The sequence below is a fragment of the Pseudochaenichthys georgianus genome, chromosome 11, assembly GCF_902827115.2.
Source record: "Pseudochaenichthys georgianus chromosome 11, fPseGeo1.2, whole genome shotgun sequence".
NCBI lineage: Eukaryota > Metazoa > Chordata > Actinopteri > Perciformes > Channichthyidae > Pseudochaenichthys > Pseudochaenichthys georgianus.
In genome coordinates, this window is record NC_047513.1 from 4,835,798 (window position 1) to 4,852,851 (window position 17,054).

At 42.5% G+C, this 17,054-nt stretch overlaps 1 protein-coding gene across 1 annotated transcript in view; it reads right to left on the reverse strand.

Annotated features, from left to right (window-relative positions):
* LOC117455458 (collagen alpha-1(XIV) chain-like) overlaps positions 1-17,054 on the reverse strand; it is a 236,520-nt gene that overhangs the window by 89,190 nt on the left and 130,276 nt on the right. The window contains 4 exon segments of the mRNA XM_034094977.1: positions 3,125-3,254; positions 15,873-16,018; positions 16,662-16,706; positions 16,906-17,038. Of these exon segments, the coding sequence (XP_033950868.1) occupies positions 3,125-3,254; positions 15,873-16,018; positions 16,662-16,706; positions 16,906-17,038 (454 nt within the window).

The following is a 17,054-nucleotide window of genomic DNA, read 5'->3' on the forward strand; positions in this document are numbered from 1 at the left end:
GAATGTAGTCTCATTGGTTCGATCCCCACATTGTTTTGTTATACTTCTCCGATTGTTCCATATTTAGATTTCCTTACATACTGTTCCTTGTTCCCAACCAGAGCTTCCAGTGATGTGGTTTATAAATGATGGCTTTCTTCGAGAAGACAGACCTAGTTTAATGTCATTGTCGTCCAGGTAGTTAGCAGCACTAGGTGTTCAGGTGTTCAGGTAGGTGCGAACCTAAAATGGTAATCCCTCAACATATGTTGCGTCTGATCAGAGTAAACATTTGAGTTAGTATGTGCTTTTTAATAAGGATGTAATGATGGAATTGTGTATCACTATATATGTTAGGGAATCATTTGCTTAGGTATTCAACCTTCGACACAGTTCATCATGTTCTCCTCTCACTGTCTCCTTTCCCACGGCAGGTCTACGGCCTGGGGTGTTGCTGCCATCTCTCTTAAGGAGGAGCCGCTTGGGCGCATTGTTGTTGCCAGTCTGTGACCGAGCACAAGCCGCCATGAGGTAGTTTACTGCTCAGGGACGAAGGTTCCTTGGCGCACATTCTTTCTTATGGACGAGAGCTCTAGTTAGATTCAGGGTCCGTAATGTTTAGTCTCACTGATAAAGAATGTTGACTATTACACTCTGAACTGGTTGAAACCTCGAGCTGCAGAAAGAGTTCTTCAGAATTGGTTTGGCAACCGCTGTGTCAGCTCGTGGCACACCACCTGTCTCGTCAACTCTCCGGCCGTAACTCCAAATAAACCGTCAGTGTTTGCCTTCAAAGCTGCAGCTCTCCTCGTCTCTCTGAGTCCCGACTCTCCATGGATACAGAAGTTTCCCCCACAATATATATATCTCGAGATATGATGTTGTCACTGTGCGATTCCATTCCATGTCCATAAAGTGTCATGTTGAATTATCACTCCGATGTCATGCATTTCAATCCTCCTCTCCATTTCACTCGATTGTATTACAATGAAAAGACAGATCCTCGGTTGTACACATCATCTTATTGTGCATTGTTTCAAGTCTCAAGATAGCACTTGTCACACCATCTCACTTGTGAAGCTATGGCAATCAAACATGTTCTGGTTGTCTTAGCTCCCTCAGTGAGTAGCTAATCCCTTAGAACAAACTGCATTCAAATGACGTCACTTTCTGTGTTTCTCTTTGTTTCCCTGACACATCTCTGTGTCCCCCCCCACTCCTCTCTGAGTGATCCCTCCATCCCTCAGTGGATCAACTCATCCACAGTATCTATCTGAAACCCAATCATCCCCTCTGCATCCACTGCCGCGCCTCCCTCCGCGCTGCTCCCAGCCCCCGTAGGTTCAGATCCCTGCCATCGTCACATCATCTGTCTTCACTCTGAGAAACCCAATCATCGGCCTCTTTCTGCGTTCCCTGCCGCTCCTCCCCGGGCGGTCCTCTCATCGCTCACTCCTAACGGGAACCATTCATCATCAGCGGGTTTCGAGAGCCCCGTCGCTTAAGAACCGCCAAAACGTCGTTAGCGCCTGCTAATGTATGCGATGCCCTGCGCGGGGGGGGCGATGGGACGAGGCGCAAAGACGGATGCCTTGAATGTAGGCTGAGAGTCGAGTGTTTGTTCTGTGATGCGCATCCACAGCAGCGATCAGTCACATTTAACAAAGGGAAGAGAACGCTTCCCACGTTTATCTGCCTTCAGCTGCGCCGAGAAGGAAATAGATGTTGCACATTGAGCACCAGGACAGGCTGCGATCCATTTTACCTCCCCTGGATTTTTGTGGTGAGTGTAATGAGCTGCATAGAGACAGGGGGGGGGGGGCAAAGTGCCCCTCTCTGCTGAGAACTGCTGAGTTTGAATAGTAGCTCAGAGGTGCTGCTAAGATACAACACGTGTTTCAGGGTTTAACATCGTTGCATTATAAATCATTTGTCTTAAAGAGTTGTAACATTTGTTTTGACTTGATTTAATGTGATGTTGTCTTTATATTATCGTCTTTATCCTGTTGTCAGAAATTGCAACTCAATTATTTCTAGTCTCGGCCATTTTACTCTATTTTATTACATCATGTACGTGTTTCACTGCTGTGCAGCTTTTATCCTTGTGTTCCATAGCTGTCTTAATGTCTTTCAACTTTCATTTGAGTTTCCTCTTGGCTTTTCTAATGAAAGATTTAGGCTCGACGTTTTTGTATTATTTGTTGTTTTTGGAGTGGTTTGCAGCACTCTAATAGTCCTAACAGACGATACATTCCCAAGGTGGGAAGCTCTCATAAATCAAACATTAGCCACCTTAGATCAACATAAACATTTATTTGAATTGACTATTTAAGAATGTATTTTCCCTTAAATTAGGACAATTAACATCACAGTGAGGTCTTTAATTAGGTGTATTTTCTGATAGTATTTATCCTTTTCATCATTATATTTCCCTCAGGAGTTTCAAGAGACATGGGAAGCACAACATATATGTCTTTAGCCGATATCGATAACTGATATTACCTGCTGCGTGTGGCCAATACCGATTAGGGTTCAATTGGCAAATATGAAGGATGGAAAAATGGATGATTTATGATCCAAAGCTTGGACCTCACCTCACCAAGGTAACTGTTTTTAACACAACACAACACTTAAATGGCAAATTAAAGACATCCACACCATCGTGATGTTCTTCTTCTTTTGTGTTTTTATTGGCAGATTGCAACCAACTCGAAGGAGCTTACCATTATACTGTATCAGAGTTTAGACGCTTAGTTTTTAAAACAATGAAAGAATAATTAGTCTTTGTATGTTGGCTGATAATTAAGCGTCAGTAATTACAGTAACACATTAGTACACAATAATAAACATTTCCCATTATCTGCCAGTCTGATATATTTAACTAACTCCTCCCAGAGACTTATCTAAAAGAGAGTGCACATCCATCCATCAGGTGGACAAACACTATTCCACATGCATGACATGATATGGGACTCCGCGGGATGAACACAAATGTGCAACTTTTCACTAACTGAGTTGAAACCATCAGTTAATGGGGGAAGATATGTCCAAGACGTGTTCCTAACATGTCTTCACTGTCCCGAGGTGGACAGACAAGCCAGTTATTGGTGGTTTAAACACGAGAGAAAAATGCATATGAACTTACGTGTCCGTCCCATCCGCGCCGCTGCTGGTCCCTCTCCTTCAGGGTATACAGGAGTGATGGCGATTTTGTACTCTGTGTCCGACAGCAGGGGCTGCAAAACCAGGCTGGTCTGACCTGTGGGCACCGTCCTCTGTAAGCACAAAGAAAGTCCCGTTAAGTTAAAAAATAACATACGTGTGTTCCCGTTCAGCGGGAAGCACGCCCAGCTCCTCCCGTCCACATGCCAAAGTGTCGTAGTGTCAAAAGTCTAAACCCCAAATTGCTCCCGATGGTAATGGCGCTATATGCTAACTACGTTATCTGATAACTACTGTACTGTACCCAGTTTTCTTTGTTTTGTTCATCGAAAGCGAAACATGGATCAAATCACAGTGTAAGTGGATATGTCATGATATAATAAGTCATTGGATGTTTGCTTTCTTTAAACTTAGCTTCCACAGAGTTCCCAGCTAGCAAGCTAACCTGCTACTCAGCCGGGGTGGGTGCTCGGCCTCCCTGCTCGGGTCCAGCCTGCGGCGACAGGCAGCCGACGCACAGAACCTCAACTTGACCTTGGCTGGTTCTGCGACCTCCGACTCATCATTGGGAACACAACCACTGGGTTGCACTGGTTGACTGTTGCTGAACTCCTTTCACCAGGATGTTTAACACACTCATGCTATGGACCGCTCTGTTTTCAGCCTCGCCCGTCTGTGTGTGGACGGGTGCATTCTTTCTAGTATATGTAAAGCAGTTTGAGGGGTCTCAAAGACGGGACGAGCACTATATTAATGTGTCCATTTGGCATTTAATGAATGTTACATTTCAAACATTCTGGAGATCAAACGGCGCCAGGTGAAATGCTAATGGCAGACAGTATGACTGTTCCCCATCCTGCAGGAGAAACACATTATTCCTTTTAATAAGGAAAAAGCATATGGAAAATAAATCAAAGGGTTTTATAAGACAGGACTTGCAATGAACATATGGCCTAAAGATCACAAAAACTATTATGTTTTGAATGTAACACCGAAAAGGTTATGGAAGATAATTGTTTTTGTCATGATATTACATTTTTTTTAATTTTCTGTTTTAATTTGAAAAGCGTTTTCTCCCGCTGTGTTGCGTCTGTTTTAATTCTTGTCTTCGTGTGTTTTCCCGCCTGTTTTGAATGTCCTGGCCTTATCAGTTCAACTTGTTCCCCTTTAGCCCTGCAACCACTCGGCCTTCTGTAAACCTGCACGTAATCCCCTGATTAGTTCTGCTCGTAGTCCTGTTTTTGTTCCGTCTTTGTTGGATTCTTGTCTGTCGTACATCTTAAAGTTATGTGTTTTTCCATGACTTATCTGTCATTTGCATTTTCGCCCACCCTGCTCTGGTTTCTGTGACAGATGTCGGTGTAATACCCAATCAATATCCTCCTTATTAGACTTCCTTTAGGACAGATTCTTCAATGAACTAAAAAAAGCAAATTAAGATTTTAAAAAGCGGCAAAACATGTGTATTAGCCTTTTAATGGAGCGGAGGCGCTGCGAGCTGCTGAAATCAGGCTTTCAGGCTTTAGGAGCTGTAGAGGTTAATTGTATCCAGGTTTTCTCCTTACCTGTCTTTGAGCCGGGCCTTTTGTTAAACCTAATCCCTAAGTGAGTCATCCGTCCAGGTGAAGGCATGCTGGAGACAAAACTTGCTTTTTACCCTTTAGCTTCTGCTGTTACTTTGTCTCTCAATATCTTCTTCTCTCTATCTGCTGCTGTTAATAACTCCTTGACTAATATCATTGTTGCCATGTATCTTTACAAAATCAGTACCATTCATATCAAACACCATATAGTTAAACAATATGCCATGATGATGTAGTCAGTTGAAGACTGTCATTTTTCGTGGTGTCAGATTTATTGTAATATAAACGAACCCTGATTAATCAATCGAAGACACTTTCAAACATTTCAGAATTCTGCATATTGTGGTTTTTATCTTCAAGTCTTGGAAGTCCGGAGAGTTTGTTAAGTGCTGATTTGACCTCCAGATAAACACTGCTATGGTTGCTTGATCTATGTGGAATATATTGTTTGTGTTACAAGTTGACTTTTTTAGTGTGCATGTAGAAAACCTCAGTCGTTTCATTCCTCTGTTTCTCTCTTTGTCTCGGTCTGTCTGTTAGCCCAGTTTGCATTCTGATCATGTACAGTCTAGCCCGGCTCCGTCCACAAACCATCAACTTCGCCCCCAAAAAATACACTTTTTCAGACGTGTCAGTAAGACAAACACTGCAGGCCTTGACAAATCAGTTTCAGCCCAGCGTGATGAAAAAGGCGGCAAGTCTCTAAACTGTCACCAAGCCACACAGTTGGGAGAAACCAGCCCAAAGCTAAACTCCTTCTACTCCACTTTGTAATTGCAAACATGGCTACATTAAGTATTTATGGGATTCAGAAACCCAATCTAGTTTTAACAAAGGCCCAGAATATTAAGTATGATCCATGTGAGACCTTGCCTGAGCTACAATGCTTGGAGGCAAACTGCATGGGGTACACAGGTGATGGGAGTCAATTTAAGGTTCCTACTGGAAATTGATATGACAATACATTCGCTAAACTGCACACAACTTTGCCTCAACAAATCAGCCAAAATAAGGGATAAACAAGTTTAACACTAAGTGTAACACATTTAAATAAAAACATGATGAATCATAGCTCATGTGAAACAATTTCTACTTCAATTTAATCTATTGAGCCAAGAGGGTAAAGCTTTCTGGGCCAATAGCTGCAATGAGTGGATGATAAGAATCCTACCCTGACTAAATACTAGAACAGATTTTGCTAACTCTAGAGGGACCCCAAGGGGCTTCCCAGTGGGACTCCGCTCAGTACAAATATCTAGCCAGGTAGCCAGGTCCTAAGAGTGTCAACCTCTGTTGATTCAAAGACAGGGGCCCTAAGGTGCCGACTAGAGTGGTGTAAAGTTGCTTTCACTTGACCAGGGGTACATCTGCTCTGTGCTTGCTGTGCCGTTGTGTTTCTATGGAGACAGCGCAGCAGCCCAGCTAAGAAGACACGCTACCCTTGGCTTCGCGCTCTGCCCTATATTGTGAACCTGCATTCTTTATGAAGTTTAAATGTATAGAAATCTATTGGAAAATGACCGTAATTCTCAATAGATGTATTGATCCGGAGTTTCCGTTATCATTTTTTTTTGCCGGTCAACATGTCCGTTAGGGATGTAACGATACCAAAAACTCACGGTACGATAATATCGCGATAACAAGTCCACGGTACGGTATTTATCGCGATATTTCAATAAAAACATTTGTTACTCGGAAAATGTTTCTTTATTACATAATAAATCTGATTTGTACAGCATTTTAGTAGGATAGCAGTATTTTAAAGTGTCAAAAACAAATTGACAGTAACAGACTGGAACAAGAAAACCAGTGTTTTTGTACCTATAGTACTACCAAACAAAGTAGGCATTTTCTTTGTGCCACTGCATCTCACAAATAAACATTTAATAATCAGACCCTGCAATAAAATAAATCAAGTTTCACTTTAGTTTTTCAAGTAACTCAACTCAAACTCACTAGTCACTCACTCAGCATCATCAGACAGGTTTTTAGTATTATGAGCATGTCCACATTTCCAGGTATTTATAAGCTGGGATGTTTGGGAATTTACAATATCCCCTGCTCTGGAAAAAACTCTCTCGCTTGGTTCTTCTCTGACATCATTACCAAAAACAAAAACAACGCACGTGCCTTGTTTGCTACCGTCGACAGACTAACTAACCCCCCAGTGTCAGTAGCCTCTGAATTTCTATCCACCAGGGCGTGCAATGATTTTGCCTCCTTTTTCACTGACAAAATCAGCAGCAGTCAGTGCCTCTGCATCAGGAACAGCAAATGTGTTGTCTCTACTGTATGTCCACCTAATATCAATTCAAACACCATGACACAATTCCATCAGATTAATGATAAAAACCTAGAGGAAATTATACAACTTCTGAAGTCCTCCTCCTGCTGCCTTGAAATTATTCCAACAGGATTTTTCAAAGATGTTTTGCCTTGCATGGCCTCAGATCTACTTCATATAGTACACAAATCTCTTCACTCAGGTATTTTCCCACAGGCCCTGAAAACTGCAGTCATTAAACCGCTCTTAAAAAGAATAATCTAGATGCTTCAGTAATGAACAGTTACAGGCCCATATCAAACCTGCCATTTCTAGGTAAAATCATTGAAAAGGTTGCTTTTCAACAGTTGAGTAATTTCTTGCATTTAAATAACTGTTTCGATGTGTTCCAGTCAGGCTTTCGTCCAAACCACAGCACTGAGACTGCTCTTGTAACGGTCTTTAATGACGTCCACTTAAACACAGACAGTGGCAGAACTTCAGTGTTAGTATTATTAGATCTCAGTGCTGCGTTTGACACTGTTGACCACAGCATATTACTAGACCGACTGGAAAACTGGGTGGGACTTTCGGAAACAGTTCTAAATTGGTTTGAATCCTACCTAAAGGACAGAAACAACTTTGTTTCTATTGGTATATACACATCTGAGTTGACAAATATGACATTGTGGGGTACCTCAAGGCTCCATCTTGGGGCCTCTTCTCTTTAACGTCTACATGCTACCACTGGCTCAGATAATGAAGAACAACAAAATAAGTTACCATAGCTAAGCGGATGACACACACATTTACATAACAATTTCACCAGGAGACTATGCTCCAATTCAAACACTGAGTAAGTGCATTGAACAAATCAATGACTGGATGTGTCAGAACTTTCTCCAATTAAATAAAGATAAAACTGAGGTAATGGTTTTTGGAGCCAAAGCAGAACGTATAAAAGTGAGCGCTGAGCTTCAGTCTGCAATGTTCAAACCAACAGATAAAGCCAGAGATCTAGGTGTAGTCATGGACACTGACCTGAGTTTCAACAGTCACATTAAAACAGTTACTAAATCAGCTTACTATCACCTAAAGAACATATCTAGGATTAAAAGACTAATGTCACAGCAGGATTTGGAAAAACTTGTCCATGCTTTTATCTTCCGTAGTCTCGACTACTGCAATGGTGTCTTCACAGGTCTCACTAAAAAATCTATTAGGAAGCTGCAGCTGATTCAGAACGCCGCTGCTTGAGTCCTCACTAACACTAAGAAAGTGGATCACATCACTCCTGTTCTGAAGTCTTTACACTGGCTTCCTGTGTGTCAAAGAATAGATTTCAAAATACTGCTGCTGGTTTATGCCCAAAATACATTTCTGACCTCCTGCTAAATGATGAACCATCCAGATCTCTCAGGTCTTCAGGGACTGGTCAGCTTTCTGTCCCCAGAGTCAGAACTAAACATGGAGAAGCAGCGTTCAGTTATTATACTCCAAATATCTGGAACAAACTCCCAGAAACCTGCAGGTCCGCTGCGACTCTTACTACTTTTAAATCCAGGCTGAAGACTTTTCTTTTTGTCGCTGCTTTTAATTGAACTATTCATATCTTAGACTGCACTGTAACTTTTATCCATGCATTTTTTCTTTTAATGTTTATTTCATTAGCTTTTCTTTTTAATGACTGATTTTAAATGCCATTTCTTAATGTCTTTCATTTTTTGTAAAGCACTTTGAATTGCTTTGTGTTGAAAAGTGCCATATAAATAAACTTGCCTTGCCTTGCCTTGGTACTGATGTTGCTCGGACAGCAGTGGTCGCGTTAACCGAATATGTTATTTAACAATGACGGAAAAATCTGAAAGCAGTCTGTCATTTTGACAGATTAGAACAAACTCGGAACAGCGCCAACGTTTCCCCGCAGCGAGGCTCTGGTGTTATGCCGTGGTATGCATGCCCTCCAAAAGGAAATGATATAGTTTCCAAACCGTACTTTGCCGAACAGATCAACACATGTCTGGGAGGTTTTGCTTTACACTGTGTGCGCTCCCGCGAGGTGCATGCACACACAGCCCCCCCCCCCCCTTGACAGTTCACGAGCGTGCTCTCTCGTGAACTGTTCAGACCCGACGGGTAATAAGGGATTATGACGGATATTTTACGATCCTGTCTGTCAAAATGACGGACAGCGAAAAAGTCTAACGCCACCTCAGTGGGACGGAGAGATATGCTTTGGCCATGGGTGACAGCAGTGGGTCAAACTGTGCATTGTCTCTCCACCACTTCAAAAACAATACAATTTTTGCCAAGAAGGTGAGTGATGAGTAATGAGTGACCCGACAGCAAAGAATAAACAAATAAACAATAACAATAAGCGTTGCTTGGCAACGAGGTGTGGTGGCGAAGTATAGCACAGCATTTTGTTTACATGAGGGGTCAAAATGTCCCCGAGGATACATCTCTTTCTCCACATTAAATGTTAGACTTAATAGTCAAATTAAGAGCAAGATACATCAGATGTAGGGTGTAGCTATCGTGTTGATACAAATGGCATCCTTTCAATCAGGAGAGAGCCATTGCAATGGTTATCCATCCCAAAGGTCCATGATCTCATACAAATATGGTCACTCCTGAATCCAAACAAAGCAACTTGCCAAACTTGAGTCTACAAACGAATAGGTGACTCGCAGTGGCTCATTATCAGGCAGGACCTTCAGATTGGTGAAACAGCAGGAACCATAAGAAGAGACTGAATTAAATCCGGAAAAAAAATGGTCACAAAATCGACTGTGAAGGGGTCAATGGACACAGAGCAGAAGTGTGGATGAAACACTTTGTTTGTTTTCCTTTCCAGTTTCTATAAACTCTAAAAACCTAAAAAGTTGTAATCCTCCCATGACAATATTTTTGCCTTCGGGAACAACATGTTGGTGCAGGGCGATAATAGCCGAAATTCTGTTTACACACTGCCAAATTGCATTTCATGCCCTGCAGCTTTGGTTTATAGGACACTGAATGAAGCTGCTCAGGGAAATAACACTGCAGTCAAAATCACAGATGTGTGTGGACAGATGGCTGCAGAGTGGAGCCGCCTCACGGCAACGACTGGTAAGTTAGGGACAGGGCCATATGAATGGAAATAACCATTAACTTTAATATGTATATGCATATAAAGAGCTGAGCATCGAGGAATTCTCAACTTAGTGACAGACTTTAGTGCAATTAGTTAAGTGCCCTCAAGCTGCCGGTATCTTTTTTTAACCATTTGGGGGCAGCAGCAATCCAACACAAGATGACTTACAAAGATGATTATGTTTCACAAATAACTAGCTTTTCACGTCCAGCAGACGCAGAGCAACATCATCATTTCTTTGGAGTAGTGTTATATACTCTATATTTAACACAGTATTTTGTCTCTACCAACTCCAGAGATACATGTCTACATACAACCGTTGTTAGTTAGCTGGTCTCTAACTGTGTCTGCCAGCTGTTTGCTGCTGAGCAGGTCATGTACAGTGGCTTTATAAGAAAACAAATTCAAAATAAATGAAATACTATAAAAAGCTGCGTAAATCTGAGATGTCAACTTTTCTTAGGGGTTTTCACTAAGAGAGACTCCTAACATTCAGTTAAAAATATTGATTAGTAAGACTTACGGCCCGTCTACACTACAGGCATAAAAACATCTTGAAGCTGGGCGTGTCTGAGGCTTGGCGATTTCTCACGCCCAAGGCGACCAACAACCAATCAGGAATCTCCCGCCCGCCCCCGACATACAAAGCAATAGCAATGTTAAAACGAAGTAAACTGGATATAAACTCCCCAAACAGGCGAAAACCTACCAGTTTCCCCCACTGTCTCTGCCACCTCCCTCCGTGCCTGGTTCCTCCGGTTTGTATCCCATTAATAGTTCTGGTCGTAAAGAACCGGGTGATTTGCTACCGTAATTTCTCGTTTGGAATATGAGGAAATGAACTGCGGTCTGGCTCTCCCAGCTTGCACGCGGTTTGATTGGCTAGCGCTTGTACTGGCGGGATTTGCATAAACGGGATTTGATTGGCTGATGCCAGCTTCGAAAGCATCGGGAGCATCAAAAGTTGAACATTGCTCAACTTATGATGCTCACGATGCTTGTAAAGCCATGCTCCGCTCCCCACAATGCAGTTCGGCGAAGATTCAAAATCTTCTACGTCACCCCATTCAAATGAATGGGCGAAGCGTTGAAAGCATTTTTCGATGCCTGTAGTGTAGACGGGGCGTTAAGATAATTCCAGGTGTGAAGATTATCTGGCACAAGGTAAAGATTCTGATACATCCTTTCTTTGAGTCTTGCTCAACAAAGTGTGTTTATAATATGTGCTGCATCCTTAAAACAGGCTTCTACGACAAAAACATAAACCAGTGAAAGGGACATGTGCGTCATCGGGAGAATCAGTCACCAGCCAGCAAAGTGAGTTGTTAGGCAGTGATGGAAATTCAAACCAAATGACTGAGGTTTTCAGGTAAAAGTGATTTGAGAGTCTCACAAAACGATGTGGAGCTGCATGTCTAAGTGGATACAATCAGTGAACAGACGACGAAGCACAAACTACTGGGTTGACTTGGCAACGACAACAACAATTTTCACTCTCCAGACTGCTCATTCAAAGGAAAAACATTTAACGGTAAAAAAAAGTAACGTTTTGGACTTTGTAAAACTTGAACCATCAAAACTTGTTGTCCTCAACATTTCTATCAGAGAAGAATAAGTTTCCATCCCGCTCTTAAATAAGGCAAGAGACGGATATTGAACACCATATTGGTCTGGTTTTAATATATATTGGACACCATTACTGCAATTAAGGTTTTTGAAAACCTAGAATGTTGAAATGGTGAGAGTACCAACATACAGTATGAGGTTACATTGTATGTAGATGTTGGATTCTCACTGTTTTTCTTTGTCTATAGGGATCAAATAAGATGGTAGGAAGCCAAGAGAAGCAAGACTTTAGGCTGTGAGGCTGTGTTAAACACTTCTGATGCATGTTTTTAACCGCTCAACTGATCTAATCATGTTTGAAAGCACTTTTCGATTACATTTAACATAATTTGTTCATAACTCCTGAGCCAACATTCCACCCACATTTGCGTACAAGTTATTAACAGTTTGAGACCAAATACCATCAGTGAAGCTAAAGTGGGATAACTGCCATCCAGAAATAATCGTATGTAAATGAGAAGTTTCTGTATCTTTGTAATGGCTGGTGTCCCTCCCTTGGCAGCTACAAACCACAGAGTGAAACTTGCTTTGGAAAAGAAGCCTGCCAGTTCGTTTTTTCCACCTCAGCTAATAGACATCTAAATGGTAGCTACTGAGTGCAGCACTTGGTGATTCATGATCTGACCGGATTGCCAAACAGAGCCCACAGCTGTTCGCACTTTGATAAGAGATCTCATTTAACAGGCCACTGGTGTGAGCAGCTGGCGGCTCTTTATTGTCAGGATGAAGAGGCTGATGGGGGACCTGTGGCCAGCGTCGCCCGCGGACACACAGTGCCTACCAGTGTGGTGACAGCACAGAACCACACACACAAATACACAACTGCCAAATCAGACTTTCTCCAATACGGTTCAAAATGCTCTTGATGGTTATATTGAGTTGTGTGTTGAAGCCAGGTCTATGCATGACACTTTCATGGGTTTATTGCCACATGATGAAAGCACCGTTCAGATGTCAGACCTGGGAGGTGGCCTACAGAAACTGAGGGCCCTGGGTCTGATAGGAGGGGTCCAGGCATAATGGGCCCAGGGTTAGATTTAAGGGAGACAGTCTGATTTGGCCGTTGTGTATTTGACACATAACAGGACATTCCCCACTAGTACACCCTACTGAGCAATATAACAAAATACAAGGGTGCATTGTTCATATATACACTGATGAGGTATTCATTACAACATAATAGTTAAAATACTATATACTGCCTTTTTGTTGTGCTCATTTGTCAAGCTAATGTTAAGTGTACCTTCTTAGTAATGTTTTCACTAGCAAAAGACAAGCTGAGTATCTATAGATGTGTCAGTTGGCCAATTTGCCAGATCACTTAACAGCTAACGTGATTCAGGATAATAACTTTTTTAGCCAATGATTGATTATGTATCGGTACAAACCAAATGATTCACCACTAGTTAGCAAAGAGAACTGCAAGGCAGGGGAGGCCAATTATCAGTTGCCGTGACTTAAGTTAGCGGTTAGCAACAAGCGGTTAGCAACAAGCGGTTAGCAACAAGCGGTTAGCAACAAGCGGTTAGCAAGCTACTGTATAGCTGTAGATACGCTGCATGGATCCGGGGTGTGCTGCTTTATAACAGTCAGCGGATACAGTGATTTGCAAACAGCAAGCTTAACAATTTAGCAGCAAGATCCCTGCTGAAAAAAAAAGCATAGAGCAGTGTGGATGTCTTGCTGGTCTGCGCTGTTTTTTTTCAGCAGGGATTAGATGGGGAACCTCCATGACCTCACTGACGATATTCACTCAAGACATTGTTTTGCTAACGTAAGCTAGCTAGAAGTGTGTCTGCGTTAGCAAGCAAGCTAAGGTCAGACGACAGAAGAGCAGCGCCAAATCAAGGTCATACTTTATATTTAGATTGTGGATTCTCTGAATTGAAGGTTGCAGATTGTTCATAGTGGCTTTGGTCAGAATAAAATGTAAGAACAATACAGATATGTTTGAAAAGAAAATTAAAATAAGATTCTAATTTATTGTCTAGCATTAATTGTTGCTGAACAGGAAACTTTTGGAAATCATTCTGAATATGTTTTTATGCACACATTCATTTGTATTCATCAGAGTGTCTATGCTGTAATTGTATTATGTTCTATATTCTGTACACAACAAAATGTCACGTGTCCATCTGGGAAAAGGGTTCCTCCACTGTTGCGTAACAGAGGTCGTCCTACAGTATGCTGCCCATATGTTTAACTCTCTGAGACAATTTTGTATAGGCAGGCAGGCATATGAAAAACATGTCGATCACCAACAAGATGTCATTTAGTCTCGTCTTTTTTGGAGGATGCTTGTGAGATAACAGAGTGCGATTATGAGAGCAAGCGAAAGGATGCTAAGTGCTAACTGCAGTAAACTTAATTGTCAGAGGTGTTAATCAAACCATGATTTCATTTTACAAGGTGAAGGTACAATGCACTCATATCAACATTCTCTTTAGCATCTTCATGACTGCCTGTCAGCCATTCAGCAGTGCCAACACACAGTACATTCCATCTTTGCGTCAGGGTTGGTTTCCAATACAAATATTTTCTTCCCTCTCTCGGCCTCTTTGTTGTGGCTCATTAGTGTGAAAACCTGCCATGCTGTCTCTCTATCACTCTTTCTCTCTCACCAAACTCTTTTGAGGATCTGCCACTGTTTTCATCATCATTCTGCTCGTCCTCTCGCTTCCTATCGACTCCCGTCTGAAGGCCTGCCATGAACACAATCTGTGTCCTTCCCTCTTTCGTCCGGGGGATTTCCAATTGGAAGGGCTGCCATCGTCTTCCTCAATAATCTACATTCTTCCTTTGAAGGCTGATTGCAAGAGTTCGATTTGCAGTTGAATCAGGCTCCTTATAGCCACCTTTTGAGTTCACCCCAGTACAACATGTTGTGTACTACGCTGTAACGAGATAAACGATTCTGAGATGCATTGCAACCGAAACCCCCAGGAAGTGCGACGGACAACGAAGCACATTATCTAAAACATATCTTAAAAATCACCTCATGTCAAAAACACTTTAAATCCACATTTCCTAAGGCAGGGGTTTTCAAAGTGTGGGAGGGTGAGCCTCCCCTCAGAGAACATAGGAACAGCCGCGCCCCCCTTCCCAATTAGTATTGCTATTATTGTTGTTGTTGTTGCTATAATGCAGGGGCATTCAATTGCATTTCGAGGAGGTCCAGTGAGAGTGTCATTAAATGCTCTGTTTTCGCCGTCTCCTTTCTCTTTTTGGAGCACGCCATTTGAAATGACTCCGACTGTGTCTCTCTTCGTGTCTCGTCTCTGCGTGTGTGTGATATATCGTGCTGACTCACTGACTGCACCGACTTGATTGGCTGAATAGCGTCACCTCCTTCAAACATGAAACAATAACTTTTTTAAAACCTTTTTATCTTTATGTTTTAAAAATTTTAAACATTTTTAACATTTTCAACATGGTGGATAAATCCTTCTATGCTCCGGCAACACACTGAACGTCAACTTTGCCTCGTCATTACACTCAGCCCTACTTCAGAGGGAACACTGAGTCTGCGTCGTTGATGCGCACAGGCGGATGCTGCGGGGATGCGATGTAGACGGGTATAAACGCAGATTACCCTCTGGCCGCAGCCTTGACCGGTACTTGCTTTTGATCAAAGCCAATGCGGAGAACCTGCACTAAATTGGAAGAGCACGCTAATGAACTGTCAACGGGGGGGGGGGGGGGTGGAGCCTCGCTGCGCGGAAACTGACCTCTGTCGCCTGTCAGCGCAACTTAAATGATGCCGTTTAAAAACATAAACGATAAAGGGCGGCGCCGGCCGTCAGCGAAACGAGCCGGCCGTTCTGTGATTCTCCAGAACACACAGATGGCCAGTCGCCCCTGGGTGGAGGTGAAGGGAATGAGCACTTTTACAGCCTTTTTGGCGAGGTGGGGGAACTCGGTCTCCACAGACAGCCAAGTGTGCAAGTGAATCTTTACTCGTCTTTTACTCGTTATTTCTTTCTCACGCTGCGCCTCCCCTGAAGCCTCACACTTTGAACACCGCTGTCCTAAGGGAATGAGTGTAGATGCAATTGTCTCCCACGAAGTTATTAAGCTCATTCTCATGACATAGGGCACAGGTGTCTCTGTTTCCCCGTCTTACCGTCTCCTCTGCCCGGTCTCCCTTGGCACTGATGTAGCTCAGCCGATAATGTCGAACATTCCTCGAGTCCACAGGCTGCCAGGCCACGCGCATACTGTACGTGGTTTCCTCATCGATCCTCATGTTCCGCACGCCGTAACGAGGAGCTGGAGGATCAGAGAGAGAGAAAACATCACTGCAGGGCAACCTGAAGCACAAACCTGACAACTGATGAAATTCAAATGTCATCATTTAGGCATTTCATTTACCGTACTTTTCGGACTATAAGCCGCGACTTTTTCCCCCATTTTGTTTGTACAGTAAAAGTGGAACCCAGAGACAGAACGAGAGCAAGACAGACGGACAATTTAGCTGCTGCGGCTCATATGCAGGTGCGCTTTATAGTCCGAAAAGTACGGTACTCAGGTTTCATGTAAGCGTCTTTTCCGATATCAAAACTTTTCCCTGGCAAAGTCTGTGTGGGAAGAAATCTGACAGCCTTCATGAGGGATGATATGTGTCAAGAGGTGGGAATAGGATTTAGACATGTCAGTGGAACAGTGCCAAATCAAAATGGAATTCAGATCTGATTTGAATCCTGATCTTTACATTGTGTAAGTTAAAGTTATCAAAGCTTTGTTGGAAGATATTTCTACATTATTAGATAAGTTCTACTTTATTATATCTCTGCTTGTTCAGGCACTTTATTTCAACTTTTCTTTTTAAATGAAATGAAAACAAAGTCAAACATTGTAGTCCAAAATGTTAATGTAGTCTTAAAATATCAAACAGCTGTAAGGACATATTTACTTGCTGTGGTGGTGGTCGTCGTGGCAATGGTGGTCAATATTTCAACTGAAAAGGAAACAAAGATATTTAATGAATGTGCGTGATTACAAATGTAACAGGAGTTTACTTTAAAGGATCGTCTGATGTTTCACAGACACAAGACCAGAACATATATGATGAAGACAAAGTCTACTGAGACTGTGGCTTCAGAAATATAAATATCTGAGCACTTTTTACAAACATGAGGAGTGACATTTCTATTTACCGGTGGACTCTACGAGGACCACCTCGTCACTCTCCACCTCGTTCTTATAGATCGCAGTAAGCAGGACCTCGTAGTCTGTGAGGGGGGTGAGTCCTTGTATCAGGTAGGTGTTCATCTTTCCGTCGATCAGAACCTGAAACAGAGACATG